The 16,411-nt window shown below is 42.2% G+C and overlaps 2 protein-coding genes across 5 annotated transcripts in view; both read right to left on the bottom strand.

Moving 5' to 3' along the window:
• Positions 1–418: 418 nt before the first annotated feature.
• Positions 419–5,312, bottom strand: si:dkey-21c1.4 (mucin-17). 4 transcript variants are annotated; one of them, XM_027289319.1, is made up of 6 exons: positions 5,079–5,312; positions 4,859–4,870; positions 2,992–4,413; positions 2,560–2,670; positions 1,902–2,018; positions 419–1,832 (listed from the first exon to the last, which is right to left on the bottom strand). In XM_027289319.1, the coding sequence occupies exons 2-6, from the start codon at positions 4,866–4,868 to the stop codon at positions 1,804–1,806; spliced, it is 1,689 nt and encodes a 562-aa protein (XP_027145120.1). In that variant the 5' UTR covers positions 4,869–4,870; positions 5,079–5,312; the 3' UTR covers positions 419–1,803. The 4 variants fall into 4 exon arrangements, with proteins under 4 accessions (XP_027145120.1, XP_010734789.3, XP_027145121.1 ...); XM_010736487.3 differs by having other exon boundaries at positions 4,859–5,312; XM_027289320.1 differs by lacking the exons at positions 4,859–4,870; positions 5,079–5,312 and adding an exon at positions 4,718–4,794.
• A 756-nt stretch (positions 5,313–6,068) lies between these two features.
• LOC104923415 (guanine nucleotide-binding protein subunit alpha-13) overlaps positions 6,069–16,411 on the bottom strand; it is an 11,698-nt gene continuing 1,355 nt past the window's right edge. Inside the window, exons 2-5 of the mRNA XM_019258632.2 lie at positions 14,933–15,159; positions 11,922–11,972; positions 9,971–10,171; positions 6,069–8,492 (exon numbers count right to left, since the gene is read on the bottom strand). Of these exons, the coding sequence (XP_019114177.2) occupies positions 8,121–8,492; positions 9,971–10,171; positions 11,922–11,972; positions 14,933–15,159 (851 nt within the window). The 3' untranslated portion in view covers positions 6,069–8,120. The remainder of the gene's footprint in view (positions 8,493–9,970; positions 10,172–11,921; positions 11,973–14,932; positions 15,160–16,411) is intronic.

Here is a 16,411-nt window from a genome sequence, read left to right on the forward strand (position 1 = left end):
CTCTCTTGCTTTGAAAAGCAACTTTCTAGTGACACGTTAGAGATTTGTTATTTGCTCCTTCAAGCGGTTGCTGCAAGACTTTGTGCCTCTATAGCACTTATATTCACAAGGAAGTTAGTTTTAGACTTGCACAAAGTAGGGACGTGTCCAGTGTCGGTGAAATGTTGTGATGCATATCAGTGTCTTGAAGGGCCTGGTAGAACATACTGTGCTTTTTTTTTTTTTTTTTGGGTCCCCTGTTTTCAGTGCAGAGATGTGTTTTTTTTTTTCTGCCTCCATTTTCAGTTATTTTGTCTCATTTGATTTGTATAGTTTGTTGTTTTGTATAAAAAAAAAGAAAAGTGAGACACAAAATATTTATAATTTTTGTATGGAGAAAAAAAAAAGAATGTAAAACACACACACACAAAAAAAACAATGTGAGAAAATTATTTTTTATTGTGTTGGCTAAGAAACGGTGTCAGGACGAAACAAACAAAAAAAGAAATCATTACCAAAATACTGTCATTTCTTCATTTGTAGCTCATGTGTGTTCACTACAGCAGCGAGGAGAGTCAACAATAAATTCATTTTGAATACAATAACAAACTGGTCCAGTCCAGCTGAGAACCTCCTTCAAGCGTCCCCCCCTCCATTACTATTCTGTGAGTGTTCACACACTGGCACTGACGGGCTAAGCATGCATAATAACATCATGTGACAGGGGGAGAGCGTTGCAAAAGAAAAACAGATTTGTGACCCTCTGCTACACAGATATGATCTTTTCTGCGGATACTCATGTCAGGACATTTTGCATTTCGTGTTTCTCTGCCGTCTAGGGCGGCCGGCGTTAAGATTTTTATCAAGTTTAAAAAAAAATAAAAAATCAGTTGGTTAATCCCTTCTCATGGACCCCGGCACCAATGCCTCTGCACAAAGGAGCTAAGAAAACTCTGCATAGCAAACATTCAAGCGGCCCCAGCCTGGTTTGGTTTTTGGTTTAGCATGACACAACAATGACACCTAGTGGAGCCCCTGGGACACAGAAAAAACTTCAAATGTGACACAAGGCACACTAAGAAAAGATAAACAGAGATAACTTACTTAACTTACAAATAAAAGAAGGCAATCTATACAAGGCACTTTGATTTTAGATTCCCTCTGAGTTCATCAGTCAGGAATAAATCGCTGGTATCAGAATCACAGCTCTTCCGGTTAAAGGAATAGTTTTGGGAAATTGGCTCATCCATTGATGATCGATATCATACTCTCATCTGGTAACATCCATCCGCCCACCAGCTCACTTTACAGCTTATAGGTTGTTTAATCTGTTTCGATACTGCAGCCGGAAACTTCCCGGAGTCTCAGCTGGTTGCCTGGCAACTGCTCAGAGCCAAGAAATAGTTTCTGACATAGTACACCAGTAAAATGCCAGATCGGCGTTTCCACACTTTTAAAGTGTGGATAAAACGACTGAGACGTAACGCGTTGATTCGTGAGCTTTTAGAGGTTCAATCTGAGATGACTGGACACAATATAACATCTTTAAAGATCTACCAACAAGTCCAGTTACTCCAGATTTAACTCCTCTCGATGAAAGGCGACCTGTAAGTGAGTGTATCGATCTTTCATCTAACTCTAAATGAGTTAGACGTTGACTTGTTTGCTCCCTGGTAGATGAAAACAGAAGGACAGGACAGGCCACTCCTGTGGAAACGTTTACATCTGGATTCATTAGATATTATTAACAGGAAAGATGCCTGCAAGTCCTGAAGTCTCCCTTTTCCTAATCTGTCACACGTGTCCAAACATCTTCCTTTGGCCTCAGTGGTGTTTCCTCCAGCGATCACGCTCTGGAAAACAAAACAACAAGCTCAGTTATCTCCAAATCTGTGCAGCCTCGCTGAGACTGACTCACTTACTTATATGAGGGTAACTCCAGATGTAGCCGAGCACACAGTATCCTGCTACCAACATGCTCAGTCCACCCACGCCTCCTTTCTTCACATCAATATACTTCTTGTAATACCACTGCCAGCCTGACGGAAACACAGAAAAGGAGGGGGGAACATACATGTTAAACTTAACACTCAACATTATTGAAGGCTTACGGGAATTCTGTTTTGGGGATCACATGCAGCAAAAGGCCCGGACGGGACTCAAACCCCAAGGCCCTGAAACATGGTACGAGCTCTACTTGGGGCGCCAATAATTTGACATTTTGGGAGTTAGGTTATTTGCTTTCTTGCCAATAATTAGATGATTGAGACATTAGTGCAAATATCTGACCACCAAAACACAAATATGAAACATATGCACAACTTCCATTTGTATATTTTGCAGTATTCACTGCAATTGCATCAACTCCAGCAGCTGTCATTTTTACAACGCTTGCGGTCTCTTCCCTTCCACTACGCAGCCTAAATGTGGAGAGTCCTGCTTAACCAGAACCTCTAAAGGCCATTGTGTGTGTGTCAGACTATTTTTGTTCAAAAATGTTGCTTTAAAAGCATATAATGACACCATGACACCACTCCTGGTGTGTTTTGTGAGTTGTGTGTTATTATACGTGGCCGTCACCTCTTTGCACCATTTCCACGACATCTCTCGGATGGGTGGGAGTTTTGCAGGCCAGCCACTCGGGTAACTCCTTCAGTCTCACCTGTCCGAGACTCCTCCGTGTCAGAACGCCTATATTATAAATCATATAAACAAAGAATCAATGCACTGACACGTGAATACACACTGTAAACACAACACACTTTTATTTCACTAGGGCTGAGTTTTCTGCACTAGTTCACTTTTAGGAATACAAGCGTGCTTTCTACGAATTCTTGATGGATTAAACAAAAGTTCTTAAATGTTGTCTACACACAATAAGGTGAGCAAGACCTTTGCCTTGATAAAGTAATCTACAGTTGGCAGAGTTACCATTTAAATCAGGGACTGATATCAAAGTTCAGACGAGCCTTTGGACACATTTCAGTCTACTTTTCACAGTCAAATACCGACCTTTAGTTCCATCTTCAGCAGAATTTTGTTTCATGATCACGAGCTGCGAGTTCTCCATCCTCACCCCATCGTCAGCTCTCAGCGTCTCCACCCTCGCTGGCAGAGTTTGCGGTGCAAGAAGGAAAAGGTTGGTGCTGGAAAGCTGGTGGAGTGACGGTGATATCTGGGGTAGTCTTGTCATGTGATGGCCCACCTTCAGCCCCTCATTCATGCTGACTGTATGTGGAAGGGACTGGGCTTGGCTCACCTGGGACAATAGATGGCCAGAAATGACGGGAGTCGCTAGGGAAGTTAGTTCAGGCTGAGGGGAGCCGTCATGTCGTAGGGGGATTAAAGACTTAGAACTTTTTCTCTTAACTGATCCTAGCTCTGCATGTTGTGAACTGCTGCTGGGCGGCTGCTTTGACAGAGATTTAGTTTTCACCAAGCAGCTATCAACGTCTTGATTCCCTGTTGGGAGTGAAACTAGACCGAGATGAGTACCGGGTCTGATTTTGCTGCTTAGATCGTGAGTAGTTTGAATCTGGTTTAGGATGCTTGGCCTGGTTTTAGCCCGGCCTAACGTGGCTTTGACATCCTGGAGGGTAATCCTAGTCTGGTGACCACCTTCTGATGTCAAGAACGACTTATTCAGAGATATATCCTCAATTTCCATGTGGTCATCCACCAAGAAGTCCTCTTTTAAACAGGGACTTGTGTTATTTAATTCAGACGCCAGAGGGCTAGAGGTGTCTTTGGCTGTGGAAAGGGTTTGTGCCGCCTTCTTCGTCTTTGGCACTTTCATTTTAACGGCACCTTTGGGTTTGGTATCCGTGGGCACAAAGACAGGATGGGCGTTGTCTTTTACCAAGTTTTTGTCTAGATTAGTTTTAATCTCTGTTTGTGCTGCGGTTCTGGAGCTTAGAGGATCTGCCACAAATGGAGTTAAACCTGAAGGCAGGTCCTCTGAAGTGGATCTTGTTCCCTCCAGCGATCCCTGAGAAACCTGTTTGGACTTTGCAGCTTCTATCAAAGCACGCAGACTCTTCTTTTTGGGATTAGAGATGGGAGACTGGGTGGAGATTAGAGGCATGGTGGCTGTCTTGATTTGTTCAGACAGCTTCGGTTTCTTTTTCTTGGTTGATGGTGGAAGTGATCCACTTGGGGACAAAGTCTGTGATGAAGATGACGTAGCTGCATTCTGTAAAGGTGTTGCTGGAGACACTTTTTTACCCTTCTTTGTGTCTGTCTTTGACAGCGTCTTTGAGGACTTTACCCCTTTCGCCGTCGGCTCGGACAATGCTGCGGCCAGCGGAGGAGATGATGTCTGATTCGCTGTGACATCACGTTTGGTCGGAGGCGTTTCGGAGCTCGCTGCTGCTTTGCAATGTGGCAGGTGACTCTTTAACCTTTTGTAAGTTTTCCCGCAGAATGGGCACACCTCTGTGGAGGAGGGAAAAACAGAAGAGTGAAAGGCTGAGCTGAGAATTAGTGCAACAATTTAAGAATGATGTCTCTCGACCATGCAAAGAGGGAACTGTTGGGCACCCTCTGGTTCCCAAGCAAAGTCTCTATGGATTGAGCTGCTATTAAAGTGAACTAAAGTTAAGTTTATCTCCTTTTTTCAACTGATGCACTACTGCTTTCAGTATAGCTTCACGTCAAACTAATAATACTGTAAAATATTACCAAATATCAACCAATATCTTTTTGCATAATGCCCATTTTCTTCACTTCATGGGCTGACCTTGTCATTGAAGGAGACAATCTTACTGTTACTCTATTCTAAAGTGCACTAAAGTCCCAATAAAACACAAATAATAACAATAATTTAAAAATATACAACACTGATTGTGTTGTGGTCACGTGTTGTGTTTGTGACACTTACCAGAGCTCATTTCTGTACGTTAAAAAACAAACAAAACAAAACAGCCAATCAGGATGAAGCATGCTCCAAGACGACGTCAGAAACGAAAAAAACTCAACATGGCAACAACAACAACAACAATAATAATAATAATATTAATGTGAAGTGACTTAATTAATTGTCACATTTATAATCACTTTAACAGACACGTTTTTTCAGGCGTAACCAACGGTTACCAGACCTTTTTTGGGGTGGCGCGTGAGAAGCCTGAGTGTAAATTAGTTCAACTTAACGGCAGATTTGGCGGAACGGCAGAACTGAAAAGAGCGCCACGGCCGTTATAACGGCTGTAACGGCTGTAACGGCCGTGCGCGGTGCAGTTATAGACCTGTACGATCATGTGGCGAGCCGTTGTTCGGTGGGTGTGGCGCGTTTACTTCCGGTGTCTAAGTCAAGTTGAGATGAGTCACTCCGGCGAACTTCCGGCTTCGAGTACAAAAAAATCCCCCAAATTTACCGGTAAAATTTTTGGATAAAGTCGATTAAAATTCCCCCTGAAAGCTTTTAATATCTGAGTCAGAGGGTGGGATTTATTTGTTTACAGTAGCATTCATGTTGAAGAAGACATTTAACGAGTCAAAAGACAGTTTTTGACCGTGTTTAGAGGTGAATGTTGACTCTTTGGTATGGATTCTCAAGCTTTCACCCACATTTCTTGGCCTTCCTCAGCAAGATCTTGGTGACTTGTTGTAATGTTTTAGGAATTAAGTGATATTTCAGTTAAATAGGACACGAGCCATGTTTGGCAAAGAGATATTTGCACAATAAAATACAAACAAATAGATTTCAGATGGGACATAGTCACCTCTAATGCGTTTGGATTTTATATTTAACTGTCAACTTATGTTTCAAAGTCTTTCCAATGAGTATATATAAAAAAAGGTTGTACATCTACTCAGCATGTCAATAAAATCTCCATTTTAAGGTAATAATGTACCAAGTGACAACCTCTGTGGCTGTCAAGTGGAAGTGCAGTTCCTCAAACGTCCACTTGAGGCTGGCTCCAGAAGTGAGTCCCCCCAGCTTCACAGCAGAAATACATACTTTGACAGGTGGGTGCCATTACAGGTGACTTGTTTGAGCACCTAGAGCTCAGGTTTGCCGATGATCCACGTCTTTGCCAATGTGGATACACCTGATAATAGATATAATAAAGAAAGAAGAGCCTACATTCATTAGAAAAGTGTATTTTATTGATAGGGTTAGAGTGGCATGAGACTTGGCACAGGAATGAATTTCAAAATAAAAAGGTGGTGAAAGGAAATTACACAGAAATACATCTACATCGAAAAAAAGATCATCTTCATTAGAAAAAAAAAGCAGTGATTTGAAAAACACATTCAGAATGAGGGGGAGGAAAAAAAAAACGCCATTTCTACAACCATTTACATATATGGAGATAAACCTGAATATTATTTACATGGCAACAGATTACAGTATGTACAAAGCAAAACGAAAAGAAAAACTGAAAGCAAAGACTGAAGAAAGTCACAGGAGTTTTATTTTTGGGACCATCCTTGTGAACAGTCCCAAAAGAAAAAAAAGCACGGGGTGATTTTGGCAGAAACACAGATTTTAACAGTGCCTGGAAGTTGTCCTCTAACAAAGATTGGCCCCTCTACAGAATACAGTCACTGACAAAAGTATTCAACTTTTTTTTACAAAGGGAACTCCTAAACAGCACAAGATTGCATTTTCAGAGTCACAACTCAGTGCCAACACAGATATTCTCACAGGACAGGTTACATCTCACCATAACAATGCTGGTTACAGTATATTCAGACAATCTAGAGCAAATCTCTGTACATCTATTAACAGACATTCATCAGGCAAACGGGAGGTCTGTCCCTTTACGAGGCCTCTGATCAGAGATGAGTATAAAGAGAGAGAGAAACAGAAGAGGAGGGGGGAGTCTGGGTTAAAGTCAGGAGGATACAGTACCAAACACCACCCAGCTAACTGTAATGAGGCCTGGCTGAGTCTCGCTGCTCCGCCACCCAGAGAAAGATTAGATTATTCAGTTAGTTCACCAACAATGACATCAGCGTTAACTGCTGGTTTTGATTCAACCCTGAGAAAACAGTGGACTGCATGTTCACTTGCTGGCACGCCTGCCTAAAAATGTGCCAATGAAAGGTTATTTCTGCCCTCTAAACAACCAAAAATAATATATATATTCAGGACAACCTGCATGGAAACATATCGATTTGAAGGCAGCTATGGTTTATTTTAATTCTAGAGGCAAACAGGCACAAATGCAGGATTTGCAACAGTGATTAAGTCTCCTTAAGACATTATATGGAAAGGCATCGTGGGGGTTCAGTCTCGCGGTTGCGCTCTTTTCTAGCATTTGTTTTATTTTAATTTCTTTCCACTGACAAGGTGCCAGTGCTGGAGCATCAAATCTGCATCAAATCTTTAAACCACAGCGCTTTCACCATCACCATCACCATCAGTGAGCTGGCCCCTGTACTGGCAAAAAAACTGGCTCTGTGCCGGCACTTTCTTCTTCGACCTGCTGATCTTGAACCGAACAAAAAGCGATGACTGGGACGGGAAGAGGGAGGGAACAAGGATATTGTGCAGTCTCCAGATGATCAGTTAAAGTTGACAAACCCTTCTATGAACTACGGGGGCTCACAAAGCAGCACTGGAGAGAGCGACGGAAATAAAAAAGGAGTGATTTTGGACTAAGTAAATTCAGTGCTTGGACACAGACTGGCACAGGTGATCGCCTAACTATTTAACCGAAGTACGTATTTCGCCGTGCCTGTATTTGTTGCTTGGCAAGTTGGTTTAGACACCCAATGCCTGGTTTGTTAAATGTTTTTGGCGTCTGCACTGGCGCCAGCACAGACACCTTGTGAGTCGAAAAGCCCCCCCAGAGAGTCTTGTGCTGTAAGGTCGGCGCTCAGGCCAGAGGAGAGTGTCTCAAGACGCAGCAGCGGAGATCAGATGTTATCCGACATCCAAACTGTCTGCTCGTCTTTCTTTATAACCACAGACAGTCTGTCCTACTGACTCATTCCCCTACCAAACCCCGAACTAACAAGAAGGCCAACTCTTCAAAAGAGGAGAGTAAAAACTAATATAAAAACGGCTGAAGAAGAATGCTGACGTCGATCGGATTCTTCTGAGGCTGGTCTCTCCCAAGTCCTCATATCAGGAGCGAGCGGGTGGTTTGTCCCCATTCAGGTCCTCTACTTTCACAGGTTGACAGGGGTCATTGCAGCATGAGCTGTTTGAGGTTGTCGTGGAGGATGGTGTCCTTGACGTCCCGGAACACCAGCCTGATGTTCTCCGTGTTGATGGCTGTGGTGAAGTGGTGGTACAGGGGCTTCTGGGTGGCATCCCGTCTCTTGGCCCGGAAGCACTCCACCATGAACGCCTGGATGTCCGGCAGGCTGTGCTCCGTCCCGGTGTATTCGGGAAAATAGTCCTTGAGCGGAACGCTCTTCACCTTCTCCTCCAGCAGGTCCGTCTTGTTGAGGAAGAGGATGATGGAGACGTTGGCGAAGACGCGGTTGTTGACGATGGTCTCGAAGATGTTGAGCGATTCGCGCAGCCGGTTGGTCTGCCTGTCCTCCATCAGCACCTGTCAGAGACAAGAGGAACAGTTAGTACTGCTGTTACTGTACTCGTCACCTAAAGTTCAAAAGCCTTTTAATTCTGCGAGGTACTTCCTGTCTGATCTTGTTACAGCGTGTGTTCCTTCCAAACCATTTGGTGAAATATTCAGTTTGGTATGCAACTTTCTTTCTTGATTCCATCCTCCCTCTGAACCAAGAAGCTTTGGCAGAAGGCCTGTGAGCTGAACTGCGCCAGTTGTGTTAGTGTGTCGATGTACTAACACAACTAACATGCAGGGTGTGTTGTCCCGTATGGTGGAGCTCCAAGAGCTCAGGTTTCTACCGCATTTCCCAGTTTAAGTTACAGCAAGGGGGAACAAAGAGTGGCGTACTGGAGGTAAACTCGTGTGCCAACGTTGTTCAGTTGGACTGTATCTTCAGATCTACATCAAATATATTAAAACATTTGTGACGAACAAGACAAACTGACAGGGAAACCAACGCCTGAGGAGTGTTTATTGCTACTGAAATGTAACCACACTCTACTGTAGAGAATATAGGTGCCATATAAGAACTGTACTCCTTATCAGTGAATATGTTGGACAGTGTAGCACAGGAAATGCCAAAAATTACTACTTAAAAATGTCCTGCTCAGTAAAAATTTAAGGAATCCTATCAAAAAAAAAGTTTTATCAGGGATCAACATTAAGTTTTAACTGTGAAACAAACAGGAAATAACTTTGTATAAACGGGCTGTATCGATGCTGGGGCAACAGGTGTTAAATATCAGAGTTTATAGTCCATGAGTCGACCTGGAAGGCTTTAGTTTCAGAGACATTTCAGGTCGACCATCTGATGACGGGCTGCCTTTTTCCAAAAGCTGGATCTGACTCGACTTCTCCGCCGCAGGTCGCTGCGATTTCTGGTGGACACCGCCCTGCGGCCTACACTCAAAATGAATGGAAAAACCTGCAGTGTTACCAGTTGTGTGTTGTTTCACATGAGTAAACGCACCGACACACGTGCAGCATTGTCTGGATCCAACAGACCGTAACCGCAATATTTAAATATCACTAACGCATTAGATAATAAAACTGTATTTATGTCCGGGTGCGTGTTTTGCTGTCCCTTTATTTTATGTTAAAGGCCAATTTCTCAAAATGGTAAACGACAAAAATCTGATCCAGTGTACACACTGAGCCCGTGAGCTATTTCCTTTTATATGTATCAGATTTCTGTAATGGTGTCTGAGCCTTTATATAAAGAAAAACCTTTTTAACCAGAGACAACTCACTGCACAAAATAATAGACTCCAACACATGCTGTGAGATAAAACCACGACTCCAAAGAACACGATTGAGCATATAGACACAGCAACGACGACTTATCAAAAAGTCACTAAACAGTATCTGCTAGAACAAACAGATTAATGTGCCGTTTATCAGCCTATCACAGCTCGGTCTGTGCGTGTGGAAACGAGACGCCGCGGCCGCCGTGTTTTCACCTGGTCGTATTCGGAGGAGGAGACGAGGAAGAGGATGGAGGTGACCGAGTCGAAGCACTCGAACCAGCGTCTCCGCTCCGACCGCTGCCCTCCCACGTCCACCATCTTGAAGGGAACGTTCTTGATCTCAAAGTCATACTCGTGGATGCCCTTGGTGGGTTTACGGGCGAGCAGGATGTCCTGTTGAGTGGGGAGGTAACTCTGGAGGGGAGACGGAAAGACGCGATGGATTAATATCAACGTGTTGACAAGACAAAAACAACATATGACAGCTGAAGGCAGAAAACGTGATAAGCCCATAATCAGATCTGTTTTTAGTTCATCGGGTAATCTTTGTACAAACTTTGTGTAAGTGTTATCTTGTTTTAGTCCAATTTGAGTCGATATTTCAATCAAACCAGCCACATCTGGTGTCGTCTTTGAATCTATATAGAGACGACACATTTATGGGCTTTGATGAAACCGCAGCATGGTATAAAATGACTGTTTCAGTACAACTGGATGAACCTAAACTAAACCTTCACCTAAAGATATAAAACGCCAATCCTCCTGATATCTATTTGAAATGAGTCTCACAGTACTCACATTCACAGTGTGTGGACTTTAAATACAGTCTTTACACTTTAGATTCACACTATAAACAGAGCTGTAAGTAAATCAAAGTGCTTATTGGTGTAAACCAGAACTCCATGAGTGGAACAAACCGATGAAGAATGACAACACGGTAAGTTTTAAGAATATAAAATGTGGAGCTGTTGTTAAATACATTAATAAACACTAACTAATCTGTTATAGCTGTGTTGTATCCCATTTAGTAAAGCTTATATACCGTGTATATTCAGTGTATACATGTTTTTTTTCACACCGTAATAGTGGTGTTATTTGTTTTAGCCCAAATAATTAAAACACTCTTTCAACAGCACCATTAACTATGACATTAATAATAAAACATACAGATACATTGTACAGGTGTAATACTGTGTGTAAACAAGAGCAGATGAGTATAGGTTTAGATTTTTGGATATTATAGAAAAGCTATGTGGAAAAGGTGATGAGCCAAACGTGGGCGTAGGTGGGTGAAACTTTACGGGATCTGAAAGTATAACATACACAAATCAGAAATCTGGATTTCATCCTAACGTACAGTGACACATGAATAAAACAAACCAGGTCATGCTTGGATATAAATGTAATCGTACAAGAAATAAAAGATACTCATTTATTTAAATGTCAGTGTTGATAAAGAGCTCTGTTTATATCAAAGACACATGCTGGAAAAAGGTGGTAAAGTTATCTGCTCTTGTAAAACACTCTCAGGGTTCCTGCTGCCTTTTTAAAGCCTCACTGAAAACAGTTTAAAAACCTTTTCATGGTCAGGCTGGTGTGAATGGATGATGTATCCTAAAATGAATATTATAATTGCATTTTTAAGCACTTCCTAGGTGTATACAACAACAACTCTAAATGACAGATGATGATTCAAACTGTGACAAATCAGATCAGCGCTTGCTCGTTGCACTATAGCTCGCAGTAGTGACTGTCTGCTGCAGACCTGATGGCGCTGACTGATTAAGACGTGTACTATGCACTGTCTCACAAATCACACTCGACTCTCTACAGCCTGCAATCAGATACAACAACTTTTATATCCAACACTATTGCAAGAGACGGCTGTTTAAGACCTTTCTAAGGACCTTTATTGGCGAGGAAACTGGATTCATGACCTGGGGACAGCCTGGATATCGACTCTGTTACTGTGTACTGGAGTGATGCCGGTCGTCTCACAGCAGCTGGTGGTCAGCCAATAGGTGCCAAAACGTGTCAGCATTATCTTTTTTTTCCGATGAACAACCCCTGTCAGCTGATCTTAATTTGTCTAGACATGTTGCAATATTAACTATGAAGTGTAAACGTCTGATCATAACAATCGGCGCGGGCAGAAACAACTTACCGGCTCGCCGAGCTTATCCAGATTATCCAAGAAATACTTCACTGACTCACCCTGCGACAGGACAGAGGAGGAATTTATGTTAATTCTACAGTCACAGCACAATTTGCATTTAATAACTTGATCGTTTCGCATTCGGCAGAAGACAGTTGGGGCACAGGACACACACACAAACACACACACGGGTTTGTTTTGTCTTCCAAAAAAAAAAAAAAAAGAGCGAGCAAGGCAGTGTTTTCTGGGTAGCTGAAGCAGGATGTGAAGTATTTCATATTGCACCAGACACGTGTTTGTAAGTGTGTCTTTGATGTTATACCGGAGTGTGGCTAGATCTGTGTGTGTGTGTGTGTGTGTGTGTGTGTGTGTGTGTGTGTGTCAAGGTGCTTTTTTTTTTCTTTTCTAGACCGTTCTGATGCTGTTCGTGTGCAATTAGTGCAAGCCCAGACACGAGGCTGCCAAGACTGAGATGCATTCCTTTATCTGTGTGTGTGTGTGTGTGTGTGTCCTGTGCTCGACATAAAGCAAAAAAAAAAACAGATTTTCACGTGACCCTCTACTGTAAAAGCACCACGCCTTTTTCCAGGGGGATTATTTTGCATGTATTTTGCATAATGACAGTACTCTGAAATTCAAATGTTATCAGCAGCAGTAGTGATTGTTTGAGGCTTGTTTACGGTGCAGCTCGAGCACCGTGTGCCATCTAACCACCCTTCACACGCTGTAGAGCTTCTGTACTCACCTTTTGATCTTTAAAAAAAAAAAAAAAAAAAAAACTAACCTGACCTGAAAAACCTGTGTGCGTGCGTGCGTGTGTGTGTGCGTGCACGTGGGAAGTGTGTGCAAGGCTAAGATTACACAAGGGAGGGGTGGGTTAGAATGGCGTGGCGCTGAAGCGCAAAAGAAAGAAGTGCACAGCCTTTCCTGTGAGGCTGATTTCTTTCAAATTCTCGAGTAAAAAAAAAAAAAAAGGGAGCTCGATTCTGAGGCGGTTTTGAAATCGTCAAAAATCACATTAAAAAAAAAAAAGCAGAAGAGAAACGAGCAGAGCAATCACTGCGAGCTCTTTCTGCTCATCGCTGAGCATGACGACGCCTGCAGTTAATCTGAGCGTGCTGAAGAAGCAAAACTGAAACGTAACATTACATAACGAGCGTCGTCACTCGGGTCGCCTCAGATCTGAGCCCGAGCTGTTTGTGCTGCTGCTGCAGCTTTGGTGAAAGTCTCAGGTGAGAACAGAGAGAGAGAGACAGAGCGAGTGAGAAAATGTTTACGGCTGATTTTAAAAAGAGCGCGACCGTGTGAACTTTGCGCTGCACAAAAGGCGACAGAGAGAAATCCATGTGTGGTTGCAGTCTGTACATGTGTTTCCAATGATAATTACACGCGAGCCTGAAGGCGCTTTGTGATTTGTGATGCAAATACGTGAAAGGGCATGGTCAAAACACAATGGGTCCTATCTGCTGGCAGCGAAAAAACAAATTAGTCCTCGCTTGGGAAACAGCAACTCTTCAGCTGCTGTCTCTGGCTTTTACGCGCTGCTGTCTGAATGGGAAGTGTTTAAATCTGATTCACAAGTCACATTTTGGATCAAACTCGAAACTACGACGGGCTGAAACTCATCCATTCACGTCTCGAATGTTTCTTTTAGTTAAACACTGAAACATTTGGACTGTGAAAAGTCAGACACGGGTTGAAAAAGCTGGAATATATTGAACATTTTTGCTGGATAATTGACAAGTAATTACTAAAATAGCTGCAGATTGATTATCTGTTTCTAATTTTCTGACTCAGTGAGTATCATCCTGTGTCTATATTTGGCTCACACTGACTGTAAATAAAGAATAAGATTAATAAAATAAGACATACAGTGAACTTTCTGATGACTAGTTTGATCTATAAATTCAAAATCAATCTTTAATTGACTTGTTTTTCTAACCCAAACTCAAAGATTTTTAGTCTGTAAATGATATATAAAAAGAGAAAATCACCTTTTTCATACATAATCTATGGATGGACTAATTAATCTGGTTAGAAAGAGGTTTATTTGTTTTTGCACTCACGTACACTGAGCTGCAACAACTCATTGTTTGACGTTTTCATGCATAAATAACATTTTGTTGCCCTTTTTTTGTGAGTTTTGGTACATCTGTCCAATAAAAATGATCAATTTAAAAGACAGCACGGGGCTTCTTAACATAAAAACATATGGAAATAACGACTAGGTGCAGTCCAACATACACACAGAGAGTGTGTGTATGTGTGTACTTGTGTGTGTGTTTGTATGCCAATAACGCTGAGTGGGAGAGGTCTGTTTGTAAGCATAAAGCTGTTTAACTACAGATCAACATTCCAGCTCTGATCACTCTTATTCCCCTTTCTGTCTGCAGGAGCAACAAGCTGAGAGAGTGTGTGTGAGTGTGTGTGTGTGTGTGTGTGTGTGTGTGTGGCTAACAAAACACCATTGAGAACACTACTACCTTATGCAACTGCAGATTTCAATTTACTTGAAAGCAACGTGGAGACCTGACAGCTCGCTCATGTGAAATTAAACGAATACATTATCGATTCTTCTGAAATCGCAGCAGGTTGTGAAAGCGATACCCCCCCTCCCCGCCCGCCAAAATAAGAGCACACAAAAAAGTCCCAGTGAACGTGATGTCGACCACAGCTGTTATTCTGGGTTAAACGTCAGCATGCTCAAAAAAAAAAAAAAAGAAAAAAAAAGAGAAACGCGTGTGTGCTGACAGCCAAGACATAAGGAGCAGGGAGAGGTGTAAACAGGAAGCTGACTCAATCACATGTCTGACCACTCAACTGAGAGAGAGAGAGAGAGCGAGGCAGGGAGAGAGGAAAGGGAGGATGAATTGAGAAGAAAATCAGTTTCACTTTCTATTTTCACTGCCGTTTCCACGCCTTTTGAAAAAGCCCAACGCCAACTCATTGCTTTTTGGCGATAAGAGGGTTGTGCCGGTACAAAAACTGGGGCTGTGATTGAGTTCCAGTAAAAGACCTACCAGCTGAAACTCCCTACGGCGATCGAAGGCGTGCTGGATGCCCGAATCCGCCCACAGAGCCTTGATGGCCGGCAGGTACTGCAGGAAGACGGACGTCTCCAGCTTCCCGCTGGTCACCTTAGCCGAGCGGGTGTCGAACGCCATCAGGCTGTCCCCGTGCTTCTGGTTGTCCTGGTCGCCCCACGGGATGTGCAGCTTCTCTCGGGCGTCCACCAACACGCGAACACCTGGGGAGGAGGAAGTGAAAAAGATCAGAGAGGTTTTAGAGATGAAACATCTTCTTAGAAGAGGAGGAGGAGAGGAGCAGGTGAACACAACATGATGAAGAAGCGTCCTAGAAACCTGATTTGTGTGCGATGAGTCACGCAAATAAGCACATGGGGCGAGCAAATACTGCGAATAAAGCACATTTGTGGAGCCTGTAATGTATTTTACGTCACAGTTTATACAGTCACAGTTTATACGAAGAGTATTGGAGCAGATGTGACTTTTTTTTAAAGGTGGTTAAATTGTATTAATAAGTCCTCGCTTGGGAAACAGCAACTCTTCAGCTGCTGTCTCTGGCTTTTACACGCTCCTGTCTGAATGGGAAGTGTTTAAATCTGATTCACAAGTCACATTTTGGATCAAACTCAAAACTACGACGGGCTGAAACTCATCCATTCACGTCTCGGATGTTTCTTTTAGTTAAACACTGAAACATTTGGACTGTGAAAAGTCAGACGTTGGTTGAAAAAGCTGGAATATATTGGAACATTTTTTTGCTGGATAATTGACAAGTAATTACTTAAATAGCTGCCGATCGATTATCTGTTTTTTCTGATCGATTCAGCTGTACAGTACTCAGTGAGTGACTGTAAATAAAGAGTTTCTGCTGAATCTATAAAATCAAAAACAATCTTTAATTGACTTGTTTTTCTAACCCAAACAGTCCCAAACTCAAAGATTTTTAGTCTGTAAATGATATATAAAAAGAGAAAAATCACTATTTTCATACATAATCTGTAGATGGACTAATTAATCTGGTTAGAAAGGGGTTTATTTGTGTTTGCACTCATATACACTGAGCTGCAACAACTCATTTTCAAGCATAAATAACATTTTGTTGCCCTTTTTTGTGAGTTTTGGCACATTTGTCCAATAAAACGATCAATTTAAAAAGACAGCACGGGGCTTCTTTCACATAAAAACATATGGAAATAACGACTACACAGTCCCAAACTCAAAGATTTTTAGTCTGTAAATGATATATAAAAGAGAAAAATCACAATTTTCATACATAATCTGTAGATGGACTAATTAATCTGGTTAGAAAGGGGATCATTTGTTTTTGCACTCATATACACTGAGCTGCAACAACTCATTTTCAAGCATAAATAACATTTTGTTGCCCTTTTTTGTGAGTTTTGGCACATTTGTCCAATAAAACGATCAATTTAAAAAGACAGCACGGGGCTTCTTTCACATAAAAACATATGG

This window comes from Larimichthys crocea, chromosome XVI (assembly GCF_000972845.2).
Source record: "Larimichthys crocea isolate SSNF chromosome XVI, L_crocea_2.0, whole genome shotgun sequence".
NCBI lineage: Eukaryota > Metazoa > Chordata > Actinopteri > Sciaenidae > Larimichthys > Larimichthys crocea.

Coding starts and splice junctions, on each gene's coding strand:
- si:dkey-21c1.4 (XM_027289319.1), bottom strand. Junction 2,019..2,559: donor CGTGGAAATGGTGCAAAGAG/GTGACGGCCACG, acceptor TGTTTCCGTCAG/GCTGGCAGTGGTATTACAAG. Junction 1,833..1,901: donor CTGGAGTTACCCTCATATAA/GTAAGTGAGTCA, acceptor TTTGTTTTCCAG/AGCGTGATCGCTGGAGGAAA.